General features: G+C 35.2%; 2 protein-coding genes across 2 annotated transcripts; both read left to right on the forward strand.

Annotated features, from left to right (window-relative positions):
- The first annotated feature begins 317 nt into the window (after positions 1-317).
- LOC117995206 (zinc finger protein 585A-like) lies at positions 318-12184 on the forward strand. The gene is made up of 9 exons (XM_069508459.1): positions 318-454; positions 1718-1886; positions 1972-2064; positions 2149-2283; positions 2394-2828; positions 2943-3037; positions 3278-3336; positions 6409-8117; positions 10799-12184. The coding sequence occupies exons 1-9, from the start codon at positions 375-377 to the stop codon at positions 12002-12004; spliced, it is 3981 nt and encodes a 1326-aa protein (XP_069364560.1). The 5' UTR covers positions 318-374; the 3' UTR covers positions 12005-12184.
- Positions 12185-12989: 805 nt separating this feature from the next.
- LOC138404460 (zinc finger protein Xfin-like) lies at positions 12990-18100 on the forward strand. The gene is made up of 2 exons (XM_069508461.1): positions 12990-13930; positions 15267-18100. Exons 1-2 carry the CDS (start codon positions 13117-13119, stop codon positions 16721-16723), a joined length of 2271 nt encoding a protein of 756 aa, XP_069364562.1. The 5' UTR covers positions 12990-13116; the 3' UTR covers positions 16724-18100.
- The last annotated feature ends 19 nt before the right edge of the window (positions 18101-18119 follow it).

Genomic DNA, 18119 nt, shown 5'->3' on the forward strand with positions numbered 1-18119 from the left:
GATAATCATAGATAATATACTAATAGTATTTTTTGGTCTGTGTTTTTAATTTATTGGTCAGGTGTTGGTCAGGTCAGTGCCCTTTTATCTTTTTTCTGGTCGGGTGGTCAGTACCAATGTACTCTGTGGTCAGTACCTACTCAGTGCTGCCCAGTGCCCTGCTTTTATTTCTGGTCGGTGGTGCCCTGTGGCCCACAGAGTACTTTTGTGGAAGGCCTTAAAGGACTGTTATCCAGGGCCGAAAAATAAATTTAAAAAAAAAAAAAACTTTTGTGCACATAAAAGCTTTTGTGGTACTTTTTACCTGTGCTTTTTACCTTTTTACATGCTGCTGCTGCACAGGTTTTGGTCGGAGAAAATAAAAATTGTTGAAAATGCGTTGTTGTGTGACATTCTGTAAAAATACTTCCACCAATGTGTCCACATCTGAGACGAAGGGAATTAGTTTTCACGGGTGAGTTTATTCAATATTTGAGTTGGCTCAATATCACAGAGTACTTTTTACATACGGCTCAATATAGGCCATAGCTGTAGCCGTAGGACGCTTCTTACGTGTTTCCCCAAATTCTCCATATATAAACGTATAACGTTTATTATTCTATTAGATATTTTGTTGTTTTAGATCTATGACTAAGCCAGATGTTGTCCTAAAATAATATTATAGTCTTATATTAATTGAAAGATGACTCTAGAAACATCTCAATTTAAGCCAATTTTGAGGTAACTTCGTGTTAATAAACCATGTAAAATACCTACTACAGAGTTGCAAAACTTAAGGCAAACTTTACAAAATTATAATAACTAGCTTATTCTCACAACTTCGTCCGCGTGGACTACACAAATTTCGAACCCATGTTTTACCCCCTCAGGGGTTGAATTTTTAAAAATCCTCTCTTAGCGGATGCCTACGTCATAGTAGCTATCTGCATGCAAAATTTCAGCCCGATCCGTTCAGCAGTTTGAGCTGTGCGTTGATGGATCAGTCAGTAAGTTGATGGATAAATTAATGTAAAACCAAATGCTGATTTGCGTTGTTAACTCATCACACATCTCGCTCTTGAGTATGTCCCACCCATAAATGTTGATAGAAATAGCATGCTCTCATGCTCGACTTGTAGCCACAATGGAGAGCGCTCTTCAGTTTTTAGGGTTCCGTACCTAAGAAGGAAAAACGGAACCCTTATAGGAACACTTTGTTGTCTGTCTGTCTGTCAAGAAACCTTCAAGGTACTGAAATTTGGCAGGCAGGTAGGTAGGTCTAATAAATATCTGCAAACTGTGAATTTGTAGTTACATCACACAAAAAAAATTAAATCGTGCTCATGAACTAACAATTAGTGTTTTCAATTTTCAAAGTAAGACAACTATATCAAGTGGGAAAGGGCTTCACTTGTGCATTCTACAACAGATGTTTATTTATTTTTATGCATCATAGTTTTTGGTTTATCGTGCAAAATGTTGAAAAAATATGACTGTAGTACAGAACCCTCGGTGTGCGAGCCTGACTCGCACTTGGCCGGGGTTTTTTTAAATTTGTACCAAAAATTACTAAAAGAAAAATATTAAAACACTCATTTGTTAAACTTAACTTCTTCCTCCGTACAATGTGTACGAAACCCTTTGAAAGTTTAGCAGGTAAAACGAGCATTTAGAACATTTGTTGTGGAATATTCATGAGGCGAGCTACTGCTAGTATAACATAAATGGTAATTTCCAGTCTCCCCATCGATGTGCGTCTCCGTGCTGCTTGGCTCAGAGCCCTCGGCAAACAAGACCTACCAGACTCTGCTGTGGTCTGCTCACAGCATTTTCTACATGATGACATTTATGAATCAGAAAGTGGCTTGAGACAGATTGGTACTGATGCTGTTCCTTCAACAATGCAGGTAGTTACTTCTTCATAATGTACCTAATGCTACATATTGTGAATCAAAAGTAGGAATAATTGTAAACTGTCCAATATGTTAACAGGTTTGCATGATATGCCTAGACACTGACAGCAAGCTGTTGCTAATGAGTAAATACAAATTGGAAGAAGCATATGAAAGGTTAACTGAATATCCAGTAAGTTGTATTGTTTACACACAGATGGTAGACATAGCAAAGTTATTTCAGGAATGTTTGAATATTTTAATTATATTGTTTCAGTTGTATGATCAAGGAAACCTGAAACAAACACTTTGCGTACAATGTGCTCAGAGATTGATAAATTTTAGTAGATTCAGAGACAAGAGCTTGAGAGCCCGTGCTCTGATGATGGACTTAGTTGCAAAACATGAATTAGTGAGTACTTAAAACATAACTTAATAGTGTTCACCTTTGTTTTAAAACTTGCTTTTCTTTACAATGTTAATAATGATGTATTCATTTAATAATCAACTGTTTCCCAACAGATAACAAGACGACATATAAAGATGATAAATCGCACAGAGAACCAACTAAAGAGTAATTTTGTGGTGACAACGCTAGGACCTGACTACTGTGACTTATACATACTGGACTCTGCAGAAGACAAACAGACAGACTCAGAGCCAATCAAGTGTAATGTTTTAATGAAAACTGAAGATAGCTATGATGACTCTATGTTGATTGATGAAGATATACAAGTGGCAAATGAAGACGAGAATAATGCAGATTACATTAGTGATGAATTTGTTGTATCTAAGGAGGAATCTTTATCTGACAGTGAGATAATATTGGAAACTGTACAAGAAACTGAAATGCCAGATCCGTTAAAGTATGAAAGTGCTCCCTTCCAATGTTCTCTTTGTTTTGCGGAGTTTGTCGGTGAACATGCACACATGCAACATATGCGCATGCATGACCAGGTGAGTCTTCACTATGAAACACTTTCATCTATTCGTGTTCATCTGATAGTGTGTTTAGTCACTCAGAGGTCTCACGAAAAACAGAAATGAGATGCCTTTTTTTGTACTTGACAGAACGGTGGTGAAGACATTGTCTGTGGCACATCTCAAGTATGCAAGCCTCATACAGCTGGGAGCTCCTCACACTCTTCACGCCTCACTGAGAACAAGTCAGTATACCTACTGAAACCATTTGACTATACAATGTTTTTCAAAGATAATAATAATAATAATAGTAAATACACTTTATTTGCACAACCATAAGAAGGATTACATTAGGAAGGAAAGATGTTTTCACGTGTACTAGTATTGTTATACCCCTTCCTCCTCTGGCTGCTCTATGCAGCACAGCTACATGCTAGCAAGCAGCTCCCCAGTATACTGTAGATACATTCCCATATATCTTACAGGCAGGCCATTCAGCTGAACCAGGCCCCGAGCCCGTCCGCACACTCGCCTCAAACTGCAGGTCAGTGTCCACTACACTCATTTATATAGCGGTGTCATTCATTCAAATAGAACAAATACACAATAACTTACAGAGTGCCTCACAGTCCTCGCGTATTACTTTGCTCGTGAATGAGGCTGCACTTGACGTGACTTCTCTGCCTGCGACTCTTAATAATCTATATATATAAAAGGAAAAGGTGACTGACTGACTGAATGACTGACTGACTGACTGATCTATCAACGCACGGCTCAAACTACTGGACGGATCGGGCTGAAATTTGGCATGCAGATAGCTATTATGACGTAGGCATCCGCTAAGAAAGGATTTTTGAAAATTCAACTCCTAAGGGGGTGAAATAGGGTTTTGAAATTTTGTAGTCCACGCGGACGAAGTCGCGAGCATAAGCTAGTTAGTTATAAATAAATTGTTGCAAATTAAACACAAAAACTATTTGAAATTAGCCATTTTAATAATTAGGTTACAAAGGAGTTTGACAGACGCCTTTTTGCTTGCAAGACGTGGTTGGAAGAGAGAAAGGCCGCTGCTTGGGTTGCCAGCTTAACGTTGGGGATACTATTACACAATTATTGTTTATGTTTTATGAACATGAATAAAAGTGCCCCCAACCAAGTAAGCCAGTACAAACCATGACAACTTGCAACTGATATTGCCTATTGCCTCTAAAGATTGCAGTTATCAGCGTCAGTGTGTCAGATATCAATGAATATGAAGAAATCTGCCAAGTGTGAGTTAGACTCGCGCACCAAGGTTTCTGTACCTACAGACGTATTTTTTCGCTATTTTGCGCAATAAATCAAAAAGTATTAATCAAAAAAATTAAAATAATCTGTTTTAGAATGTACACGTAAAGCCGTTTCATATGATACCCCACTTGGTATATTAATCTTATTTGAAAGTTAAAAATACTAATCATTTGTTTAATGATTAGTATTTTGACACAATTCATGTTGAATACTAAAAATTACAAAATGGCCGCCATAAAAATTAAAAAAAATTAAAAAGTGTTATTTCTTGTACGATGGTACGGAACCCTTCGTGTGCGAGCCCGACTCGCACTTGACTGATTTTATATTACCTATTGACCTCATTGAAAAATAGTCTTTAACCATTTTGCATTAAACTCGTTTTTACATTGATTCTGATTTAATTCTTTGGCAATAGCATTTGTTAGAATTTTCTACCTGGTCTCTTTGTTGTGTAATTTTTTCTTGTTTTTATGATTTTTTTTTTGTAATCTTTTTATAACCAATGGATAGCCAACGAAACGTAGATGTTTTTAAAATAATCCGCAAGATAAGTGCCATAGTAATTTTCACAGAAAATTTACAAGTTATTCAAAGTATTAAATTTAAAAAACGAAAACTTTTACAGTTTTTGGGCTGTACTTTTAAAATGCTTGAAGATTTTTCTTGTTTTATAACTGTTTATTATTAACAAGGATATGCACTAGCAAGAAAAAAAAATCTGATGAAATACATTGTTTCTTTTTTTTACTAATTTTTAAAGTGGCAAACACCCCTTTACCTAAAAAAAAATAAAAAAATTAAAAACTCGAAAACGATACACTTTTCCATAAGCACTTTGATCGTTTGATAGCTAATGTCCTGTACTATAACCCCTTAACGGGATCGTGTCCTATTTTCCTGTAACCCTGTATATTGAAACCTCAATATCATTTTTGAAGACCTATCCATAGATACCCCACACGTATGGGTTTGATGAAAAAAAATTGTTTGAGTTTCAGTATGGGAACCCCAAAATTTATTGTTTTTTTTTCTATTTTTGTGTAAAAATCTTAATGCGGTTCACAGAATACTTCTACTTACCAAGTTTCAACAGTATAGCTCTTATAGTTTCGAAAAAAAGTGGCTGCGACATACATAGAGACAGACAGACAGACGAATCTATAAGGGTTCCGTTTTTTGCCATTTGGCTACGGAACCCTAAAAAGTCTCATTGAAGTAAAACTGTTGCAGGCAACTGTTGTTGCTTTTGTTCACACTTGCAAGTTCTGACTACAACTCTAAATATAAAAGTAAGTTAGCGTTTATATACTATCGTGTATAACATATATTATGTCACATACTCGTATATGTAACTCATTTGTCGAAATATGCCTGACTAGTTTTAAACCCGTCCGGGATCGTTATGCAATGGGCCTCTGCTCACGACGCGGCGTCCAAGCAGTGTTTCCATATGTAAATCGAGAATTACCGTGTTCATGGGTTAAAATTACGGTGTTTCTAGATTAAATTACGGTGGATTAGCTAAAAGAATACCGTGTAAATTACCGTGTCATTTTTAAAATTTGCTTTTTAATCAACTATTAATATTATTCTGAATCTGACTCTCCTAGCATACTTAGCAATATCTTTTTCATATACGGATTTATTCATATTTATATTTTGTTAAATCTCATTAGTTTTACATTTTACTCCTTCCTAATTGCTTGAATAAGGACGAAAATAGATTGCTGAGATTTGATGCTTAAACCGAGAGCAAGATAAATGTTGCCATTACGAAATATGCTAACGTGACTGAGATTCGTACTCGTATTACGCAGTATATTATGAATTTTTAACGTGATTTTGTATTACGGTGACACGGTCAAGGTAATGGCCATATTACCTTGACGGTAGATTAGGGCTGAATTACGGTGCATCTACGGTAATTACCGTGTACATGGAAACACTGCGTCCAAGTGACACGTAAGGCACGCTGTGAGGGAGACATGTTGGGGAGGAGGTGCCTCCCGACGGTTCCTGCAGATCTTCGTCGCTGGCACCGTCACCGTAGTCCAGGCATGCGAAACTAATGGTGACCTGTTCCAAGGATCAAACCGTTTTCTTAGTGTTCAAAAACTGTTTCCACCTACGTAGTTTTTGCTGCAATCACACGGCATCATGTAAACACCCGGCACATTAAGCTTAAAAATATGGACACCAATCGATTTATTGACACTATCCTTTCGGAATTACATTGACTTAAACTCTCTTACCACCAAGTTTCGCACTTAAATAATTATTTATACAAGCTAAGAAATAAATGTTCTGAAATATTTTGTTTCAGTCGCTCCTCTGTCCGCGAGACTTGCGACGAATAACGAAAACAAAGTGCAAGCTGAAGACGCCGATACAGTCCGGAAGAGTAAACAACTGTTTAAAATTAACAATGTCGAATTAAACAACCAATTATACGATACCAACAATATAACTGACATCAATAGATTAACTAATTGTGTAGTCATAGTAAATGATATTTTCAAAAAACCTGAAGAAGGTGAATTACTGGCAAAAATGCGACCAAGTATTAGTTCTTGTGACAGTCAGTGTCATATTGATATTACTTCTAAAGATTTTACCTGTCAAGTGGTAAGTCGGAATGAAGATATTAGGCATACGATGAAAGATACTGTACCAGTTCCCAGTAAAATGAAAGACGCTAAGCGTAATGTTATGAAAACTGCACAAAGTAAAACATATTGTTCAAATAATTACAATAGTGTAGATAGTTTACTTATTGGCAAAAATCGGTATACTTGTGATATATGTAGATGTGTGTTTAAATCGAAAAGTCTCTTAGTTAAACACATAAAGACTCACAGTGACACTAAACCATTCACTTGCAAGTTTTGCCACTTCAAAACTAAATATAAAGAACGTATAAAGACTCATATGCAAACTCACATGGGTGAAAAGCTGTTTTTGTGTAAATTATGCAAGTGTTTATTTGAGAGAAGGGATTATTTAGTGAGACACATGAGAACTCACACGGGTGAAAAACCTTACAGTTGTAAGTTATGTAAATATACATGTACACAAAATAGTCATTTAGTGAGGCACATGAAAACTCACACGTGTGAAAAGCGATATAATTGTGAGTTATGTGAATATAAATTTACACAAAAGAGTAATTTAGTGAGCCACATGAGAAGTCATACAGGTGAAAAGCCATACAATTGTGAGTTATGCAACTATAAATGTGCACTGAAGAGTAGTCTAGTAAACCACATGAGAACTCACACGGGTGAAAAGCTTAACCTTAAACCTTATTGTTGCACATTATGCAAATATAAATCTGTGTATAAAAGTAATTTAGTGAGCCACATGGGAACTCACACGGGTGAAAAACCTATTACTTGTGAGTTATGCGATTACAAATGTGCTTACAATTCAGGTCTGGTGAGCCACATGAGAACCCACACGGGTGAAAAACCTTACAGTTGTAAGTTATGTGAATATAAATGTACACAAAATAGTCATTTAGTGAGCCACATGAAAACTCACACGTGTGAAAAGCCATATAATTGTGAGTTATGCGACTATAAATGTGCACATAAGACTTATCTAGTGACCCACATGAGAACTCACACGGGTGAAAAACCTATTACTTGTGAGTTATGCGATTACAAATGTGCTCACAATTCAGGTCTGGTGAGACACATGAGAACTCACACGAGTGAAAAACCTTACAGTTGTAAGTTATGTGAATATAAATGTACACAAAATAGTCATTTAGTGAGGCACATGAAAACTCACACGTGTGAAAAGCCATATAATTGTGAGTTATGCGACTATAAATGTGCACATAAGACTTATCTAGTGACCCACATGAGAACTCACACGGGTGAAAAACCATACACTTGTAAGTTATGTGAATATAAATTTACACAAAAGAGTAATTTAGTGAGCCACATGAGAAGTCATACAGGTGAAAAGCCATACAATTGTGAGTTATGTAACTATAAATGTGCACTGAAGAGTAGTCTAGTAAACCACATGAGAACTCACACGGGTGAAAAACTTAACCTTAAACCTTATTGTTGCACATTATGCAAATATAAATCTGTGTATAAAAGTAATTTAGTGAGCCACATGAGAACTCACACGGGTGAAAAACCTATTACTTGTGAGTTATGCGATTACAAATGTGCACATAATTCTAGTCTGACGTGGCACATGAGGACTCACTCTGATACAAATCGTCCGTCATGTTCGTGAACCGCACGCGTGAGATTTAGAAAACGTTAAAACAGTGGGCTTTAATTATGATGATTAATGAAATCTAATGACGACTAATAAAAGTTATCATCTATCAATTATTTGAAATGTAGGTAGTTGTAAATTTTGTCAGGTAAGGCCCAAGTAATTAAAAATCAAGCAAAGCATCTGCTGTATTATTTTAAAGTTAGAATCCTAATCATCTAAACTGGCTTCTATAATAATTAGAAGCTAATAACCTAATGTTTACTTATATCTCAATAGATAAAATAATTAATTAGCAAAAGAGAGTAGGTTATAAATACAGAAGTAAAACCAACCAAGTCGAATAATAAAATTAATCGTTTATTGAAAGATCTTAAGTACTTTGTTATTTATAGACCTATCTGTATTTTTTTGTATTTTCAGCATAGGTCTATTTATATTAATATGAATCTACCACCCGTTTCCAAAGGTGTTTTGTTGTGTAGAAGAAAGGGCAAACAAACTACACAACACATGTCTTTTAAAAGCATTACAACATTACATAATATCTAAAACATATTTGGTACATGGTTATAACAAGTAAACTTTAAAAGACAAGTGAGTACATTACAATACCATATAAGAATACTTAACTTAGCAACTCTGTCGTCTTTGTTTACTCTGAAGTCACATCACTTCACCAGACTAAGGTTGTAGTTAACACGAGAATGAGTTATATCAGAAGACTGGCCCCTTTATCGATGTGTGTCCCGTTTTTATCCTCTCTCATTTTAAACAAAACCAACAGGCCACCGTCACATGACATTTTCGTAATTATTAATGTTGGTACAATGGTAGGTACCATTGTACCAACATTGAGATTGTTGACATTATTATTAATTTACTTAAATAATATTATTTGCACATGTATTGACGGTTTACCTATTATTGTTTTACTAAATTAATTAATGCCATAATATACCTATTGATGATTTACATATTATTTCACATAATTTCTATAGACAACTGTATTTTAAATCCAGCCATATCCTGTCAATCCTAGTATGTTGTCAGTATTTACTTTACAATAAATAATTAGTCATATGTATCGATAATTTACATAATATTATTTTTCGTATTGTCACATTTCTAGATATTAAATTGGACAACAATAAAGAATATAAGATACTATTAAATCAAAACCTTTCGGGCTAGGTAACAATGACGTTGATATCCGGTCGCGGGATAACGATTCCGTTTAATATTACTATAATATTATAAGTAAATATTGTAGGTATCTAATTTTTTTGCACTCAATCTCCAACAAAAATTGTAGGTCTAAATGTATTGTTATACTTTTCATAACACTTCCTGTCAAAAAGGTAGCACTAGATTTAGACTTGCCAATTTAGTTTTGAGGAGCGGTGGTAGCCTAGCTTATTCAGACATTGTTGTTGCGTTTTCTAGCATCTCACTTAGGGCGAGGGTCCAGTATAAATTTCACCAACTGGTAACAATATTATGTAGTTTCTAGAACTAAATAATTTGAGGATATGTATTTTTTATTTATTGAAGTTGCTTACTGTAACTCTTATTGTACAATTTTAACTCGGTAGTTTAAAATGATTAAAATAATGATAGTAAAATTAATTACAATAATTTTATTTTGCCTTAATACTGTTAGAACCTCCCCTCCAATAACCCTGATCCTTTTAAAAGGAAGACTAAAAACTGTTCTAACTGAAGAGATATATATAGAGCTCTTATTCAATAATCAAAATATAAGAACTATATATTTTGTTTCAGTCGCTCCTTTCCCTGCGAGAATTGCTACGAATAACGAAAACAAAGTGCAAGCCGAAGACGCCGATACAGTCCAGAATAGTAAACAACTGTTTAAAATTAACAATGTCGAATCACACAACCAATTATACGATACCAACAATATAACTAACATTGATAAATTAACAAATTGTGTAGTCATATTATGTGATATTTTCAAAAAAACCGAGAAAGGTGAATCACTGGCAAAAATGCGACCAAGTATAAGTTCTTGTGACAGTCAGTGTCACATGGATACTGCATCTAAAGATGTTAACTGTAAGATAGTTAGTCGGAATGAAAACGCTAGACATACGATAGAAGACACTGAACCAGTTACTAATAAAGTGAAAGTTACTAAGCGTGATGTAACGAAAACTTCACAAAGTAAAACTTATTATTTAGATAATTACAATAGTGAAGATAGTTTATTTATTCATAAAAACTGGTATACTTGTGATGTATGTAGAAATACGTTTAAACGGAAAGGTATCTTAGTTACACACATAAAGACTCACAGTGACACAAAACCATTCACTTGCAAGTTTTGCCAATTCAAAACTAAATATAAAGGTAGTTTAGTGACTCACATGAGAACTCACACGGGTGAAAAGCTTTATTGTTGCACGTTATGCAAATATAAATGTGCGGATAATAGGAATCTAGTGGAACACATGAGAACTCACACGGGCGAAAAACCTTACAGTTGTAAGTTATGTGAATATAAATGTACACAAAATAGTAACTTAGTGAGCCACATGAGAACTCACACGGGCGAAAAACCTTACAGTTGTAAGTTATGTGAATATAAATGTGCACACAATAGTTCTTTAGTGAGGCACATGAAAACTCACACGGGTGAAAAGGCTTTTAGTTGCATGTTATGCAAATACAAATGTGCAGAGAAATTTCATTTAGTGAGCCACATGAGAACTCACACTGGTGAAAAGCCGTTTTCGTGTAAATTATGCAAGTGTTCATTTGCAAGAAGGGATTATTTAGTGGAACACATGAAAACTCACACGGGTGAAAAACCTTACAGTTGTAAGTTATGTGAATATAAATGTACAAAAAATAGTTCATTAGTGACTCACATGAGAACTCACACGGGTGAAAAGCCTTATTGTTGCACGTTATGCAAATATAAATGTGCGGACAAACTTTATTTTGTGAGACATATGAGAGCACACACGGGTGTAAAACCTTTTAGTTGCGACTTATGCAAATACAAATGTGCGGACAAATGTAATTTAGTGATACATATGAGAACACACACGGGTGAAAAACCTTACACTTGTACGTTTTGTGAATACAAATGTGCCAAAAATGGTGATTTAATAAGGCACATTAAAATTCACACAGGTGAAAAACCTTACACTTGTAAGTTTTGTGAATACAAATGTGCCAGAAATGGTGATTTAATAAGGCACATTAAAATTCACACAGGTGAAAAGCCTTTTAGTTGCGAGTTATGCAAATACCAATGTGCGTACAAACGTTATTTAGTGAGACATATGAGAACACACACGGGTGAAAAACCTTTTAGTTGCGACTTATGCAAACACAAATGTGCGGACAATTTTGATTTAGGAAGACATATGAGAGCACACACGGGTGAAAAACCTTACAGTTGTAAGTTATGTGAATATAAATGTACACAAAATAGTAACTTAGTGAGCCACATGAGAACACACACGGGTGAAAAGTCGTATTCGTGTAATTTATGCAAGTATATATGTGCGAGAAGTGATCAATTATTGAAACACATGAGAACTCACACGGGGGAAAAACCTTACACTTGTAAGTTATGTGAATTTAAATGTGCACAAAATGGTTCGTTAGCAAGGCACATGAGAACTCACACGAGTGAAAAGCGATAATATAATAATTGAGAGCTATGCCCTACAAAATGTGCACATACTTAGTTCTAGTCACTGGTATCTAGGAATCACATGCGTACTCACAATGATACAAATTGTCCGTCAAGTTCGTGAACCGCGCGCGTCACTCCGCCGCGGCGCATGCTCAGTAGATACATTCTTGTTGAACTGTTTTCCGAAGCACTGGGGCCGATTCTCTAGTACACAATCTCTAAACTAAACTAAATTAACAGGTCTAAGTCTAGTGCTTTCCTTTTCCGCAAGCAACATTATGAAAGGGATAGCAATAGATTTAGACGTGATATTTTAGTTTAGTTTAGAGATTGTGTACAAAGGAATTAGCCACATTGTAATATTATAAAGTAAATATTGTATCTAATTTTTTGCACTCAATCTCCAACAAAAATTGTAGGTCTAAATGTATTGTTATACTTTTCATAACACTTCCTGTCGAAAAAGATAGCACTAGATTTAGACTTGCCAATTTAGTTTTGAGGAGCGGTGGTAGCCTAGCTTATTCAGACATTGTTGTTGCGTTTTCTAGCATCTCACTTAGGGCGAGGGTCCAGTATAAATTACACAAACTGGTAACAATATTATGTAGTTTCTAGAACTTAATAATTTGAGGATATGTATTTTTTATTTATTGAAGTTGCTTACTGTAACTCTTATTGTACAATTTTAACTCGGTAGTTTAAAATGATTAAAATAATGATAGTAAAATTAATTACAATAATTTTATTTTGCCTTAATACTGTTAGAACCTCCCCTCCAATAACCCTGATCCTTTTAAAAGGAAGACTTTAAAAACTGTTCTAACTGGAGAGATATATATAGAGCTCTTATTCAATAATCAAAATATAAGAACTATATATTTTGTTTCAGTCGCTCCTTTCCCTGCGAGAATTGCTACGAATAACGAAAACAAAGTGCAAGCCGAAGACGCCGATACAGTCCAGAATAGTAAACAACTGTTTAAAATTAACAATGTCGAATCACACAACCAATTATACGATACCAACAATATAACTAACATTGATAAATTAACAAATTGTGTAGTCATATTATGTGATATTTTCAAAAAAACCGAGAAAGGTGAATCACTGGCAAAAATGCGACCAAGTATAAGTTCTTGTGACAGTCAGTGTCACATGGATACTGCATCTAAAGATGTTAACTGTAAGATAGTTAGTCGGAATGAAAACGCTAGACATACGATAGAAGACACTGAACCAGTTACTAATAAAGTGAAAGTTACTAAGCGTGATGTAACGAAAACTTCACAAAGTAAAACTTATTATTTAGATAATTACAATAGTGAAGATAGTTTATTTATTCATAAAAACTGGTATACTTGTGATGTATGTAGAAATACGTTTAAACGGAAAGGTATCTTAGTTACACACATAAAGACTCACAGTGACACAAAACCATTCACTTGCAAGTTTTGCCAATTCAAAACTAAATATAAAGGTAGTTTAGTGACTCACATGAGAACTCACACGGGTGAAAAGCTTTATTGTTGCACGTTATGCAAATATAAATGTGCGGATAATAGGAATCTAGTGGAACACATGAGAACTCACACGGGCGAAAAACCTTACAGTTGTAAGTTATGTGAATATAAATGTACACAAAATAGTAACTTAGTGAGCCACATGAGAACTCACACGGGCGAAAAACCTTACAGTTGTAAGTTATGTGAATATAAATGTGCACACAATAGTTCTTTAGTGAGGCACATGAAAACTCACACGGGTGAAAAGCCTTTTAGTTGCATGTTATGCAAATACAAATGTGCAGAGAAATTTCATTTAGTGAGCCACATGAGAACTCACACTGGTGAAAAACCTTACACTTGTAAGTTATGTGAATTTAAATGTGCACAAAATGGTTCGTTAGCAAGGCACATGAGAACTCACACGAGTGAAAAGCGATAATATAATAATTGAGAGCTATGCCCTACAAAATGTGCACATACTTAGTTCTAGTCACTGGTATCTAGGAATCACATGCGTACTCACAATGATACAAATTGTCCGTCAAGTTCGTGAACCGCGCGCGTCACTCCGCCGCGGCGCATGCTCAGTAGATACATTCTTGTTGAACTGTTTTCCGAAGCACTGGGGCCGATTCTCTAGTACACAATCTCTAAACTAAACTAAATTAACAGGTCTAAGTCTAGTGCTTTCCTTTTCCGCAAGCAACATTATGAAAGGGATAGCAATAGATTTAGACGTGATATTTTAGTTTAGTTTAGAGATTGTGTACAAAGGAATTAGCCACATTGTAATATTATAAAGTAAATATTGTATCTAATTTTTTGCACTCAATCTCCAACAAAAATTGTAGGTCTAAATGTATTGTTATACTTTTCATAACACTTCCTGTCGAAAAAGATAGCACTAGATTTAGACTTGCCAATTTAGTTTTGAGGAGCGGTGGTAGCCTAGCTTATTCAGACATTGTTGTTGCGTTTTCTAGCATCTCACTTAGGGCGAGGGTCCAGTATAAATTACACAAACTGGTAACAATATTATGTAGTTTCTAGAACTTAATAATTTGAGGATATGTATTTTTTATTTATTGAAGTTGCTTACTGTAACTCTTATTGTACAATTTTAACTCGGTAGTTTAAAATGATTAAAATAATGATAGTAAAATTAATTACAATAATTTTATTTTGCCTTAATACTGTTAGAACCTCCCCTCCAATAACCCTGATCCTTTTAAAAGGAAGACTTTAAAAACTGTTCTAACTGGAGAGATATATATAGAGCTCTTATTCAATAATCAAAATATAAGAACTATATATTTTGTTTCAGTCGCTCCTTTCCCTGCGAGAATTGCTACGAATAACGAAAACAAAGTGCAAGCCGAAGACGCCGATACAGTCCAGAATAGTAAACAACTGTTTAAAATTAACAATGTCGAATCACACAACCAATTATACGATACCAACAATATAACTAACATTGATAAATTAACAAATTGTGTAGTCATATTATGTGATATTTTCAAAAAACCGAGAAAGGTGAATCACTGGCAAAAATGCGACCAAGTATAAGTTCTTGTGACAGTCAGTGTCACATGGATACTGCATCTAAAGATGTTAACTGTAAGATAGTTAGTCGGAATGAAAACGCTAGACATACGATAGAAGACACTGAACCAGTTACTAATAAAGTGAAAGTTACTAAGCGTGATGTAACGAAAACTTCACAAAGTAAAACTTATTATTTAGATAATTACAATAGTGAAGATAGTTTATTTATTCATAAAAACTGGTATACTTGTGATGTATGTAGAAATACGTTTAAACGGAAAGGTATCTTAGTTACACACATAAAGACTCACAGTGACACAAAACCATTCACTTGCAAGTTTTGCCAATTCAAAACTAAATATAAAGGTAGTTTAGTGACTCACATGAGAACTCACACGGGTGAAAAGCTTTATTGTTGCACGTTATGCAAATATAAATGTGCGGATAATAGGAATCTAGTGGAACACATGAGAACTCACACGGGCGAAAAACCTTACAGTTGTAAGTTATGTGAATATAAATGTACACAAAATAGTAACTTAGTGAGCCACATGAGAACTCACACGGGCGAAAAACCTTACAGTTGTAAGTTATGTGAATATAAATGTGCACACAATAGTTCTTTAGTGAGGCACATGAAAACTCACACGGGTGAAAAGCCTTTTAGTTGCATGTTATGCAAATACAAATGTGCAGAGAAATTTCATTTAGTGAGCCACATGAGAACTCACACTGGTGAAAAGCCGTTTTCGTGTAAATTATGCAAATGTTCATTTGCAAGAAGGGATTATTTAGTGGAACACATGAAAACTCACACGGGTGAAAAACCTTACAGTTGTAAGTTATGTGAATATAAATGTACAAAAAATAGTTCATTAGTGACTCACATGAGAACTCACACGGGTGAAAAGCCTTATTGTTGCACGTTATGCAAATATAAATGTGCGGACAAACTTTATTTTGTGAGACATATGAGAGCACACACGGGTGTAAAACCTTTTAGTTGCGACTTATGCAAATACAAATGTGCGGACAAATGTAATTTAGTGATACATATGAGAACACACACGGGTGAAAAACCTTACACTTGTACGTTTTGTGAATACAAATGTGCCAAAAATGGTGATTTAATAAGGCACATTAAAATTCACACAGGTGAAAAACCTTACACTTGTAAGTTTTGTGAATACAAATGTGCCAGAAATGGTGATTTAATAAGGCACATTAAAATTCACACAGGTGAAAAGCCTTTTAGTTGCGAGTTATGCAAATACCAATGTGCGTACAAACGTTATTTAGTGAGACATATGAGAACACACACGGGTGAAAAACCTTTTAGTTGCGACTTATGCAAACACAAATGTGCGGACAATTTTGATTTAGGAAGACATATGAGAGCACACACGGGTGAAAAACCTTACAGTTGTAAGTTATGTGAATATAAATGTACACAAAATAGTAACTTAGTGAGCCACATGAGAACACACACGGGTGAAAAGTCGTATTCGTGTAATTTATGCAAGTATATATGTGCGAGAAGTGATCAATTATTGAAACACATGAGAACTCACACGGGGGAAAAACCTTACACTTGTAAGTTATGTGAATTTAAATGTGCACAAAATGGTTCGTTAGCAAGGCACATGAGAACTCACACGAGTGAAAAGCGATAATATAATAATTGAGAGCTATGCCCTACAAAATGTGCACATACTTAGTTCTAGTCACTGGTATCTAGGAATCACATGCGTACTCACAATGATACAAATTGTCCGTCAAGTTCGTGAACCGCGCGCGTCACTCCGCCGCGGCGCATGCTCAGTAGATACATTCTTGTTGAACTGTTTTCCGAAGCATTGTAATATTATAAAGTAAATATTGTATCTAATTTTTTTGCACTCAATCTCCAACAAAAATTGTAGGTCTAAATGTGTTGTTATCCTTTTCATAACACTTCCTGTCGAAAAAGATAGCACTAGATTTAGACTTGCCAATACTTTTTTTTTTTTAATATATATAGCGAGCAAACGAGCTGGCGGGTCACCTGATGTTAAGTGATTACCGCCGCCCATGAACATTTGCAGCACCAGAGGAGCCGCCGATGCGTTGCCGACCTTTTAGGAATTTGTTGGTCCGCCCCTTGAATAACCCCATGTTATAATCTAGTGGGAACACCGCCGGTGGGAGTTGGTTCCACAGTTTGCACGTGCGTGGAAAGAAGGATCTGGCGCAGCGGACGGTCGAAGTGCACCAGACACCCAGAATATGGTGAGGGTGAAATTCCTTACGGTGGCGCGCGGTGCGGTTGTAGGAAAAAGAGGGTGGAAAGAGGTCAAAAAGCTCTTCAGAGCACTCCCCATTATACAGGCGATAGAACAAGCATAGAGAGCTAACGTCTCTGCGGTGCTCCAGGCTTTCCAACGAGCCGTTAGCGAGTTAGTTTGGGATTGTTCTTATTCAGACATTGTTGTTGCGTTTTCTAGCATCTCACTTAGGGCGAGGGTCCAGTATAAATTACACAAACTGGTAACAATATTATGTAGTTTCTACAACTTAATAATTTGAGGATATGTATTTTTTATTTATTGAAGTTGCTTACTGTAACTCTTATTGTACAATTTTAACTCGTAGTTTAAAATGATTAAAATAATGATAGTAAAATTAATTAGGTACAATAGTTTTATTTTGCCTTAACATTGTTAGAGCCTCCCCTCCAATAACCCTGATTCCACCCTGTTCTAACTGGAGAGATATATATAGAGCTCTTTTTCAATAATCAAAATATAAGAACTATATATTTTGTTTCAGTCGCTCCTTTCCCTGCGAGAATTGCTACGAATAACGAAAACAAAGTGCAAGCTGAAGACGCCGATACAGTCCAGAATAGTAAACAACTGTTTAAAATTAACAATGTCGGATCACACAACCAATTATACGATACCAACAATATAACTAACATTGATAAATTAACAAATTGTGTAGTCATATTATGTGATATTTTCAAAAAACCCGAGAAAGGTGAATCACTGTCAAAAATGCGACCAAGTATAAGTTCTTGTGACAGTCAGT

The sequence above is a fragment of the Maniola hyperantus genome, chromosome 28 (assembly GCF_902806685.2).
Source record: "Maniola hyperantus chromosome 28, iAphHyp1.2, whole genome shotgun sequence".
Lineage (NCBI taxonomy): Eukaryota > Metazoa > Arthropoda > Insecta > Lepidoptera > Nymphalidae > Maniola > Maniola hyperantus.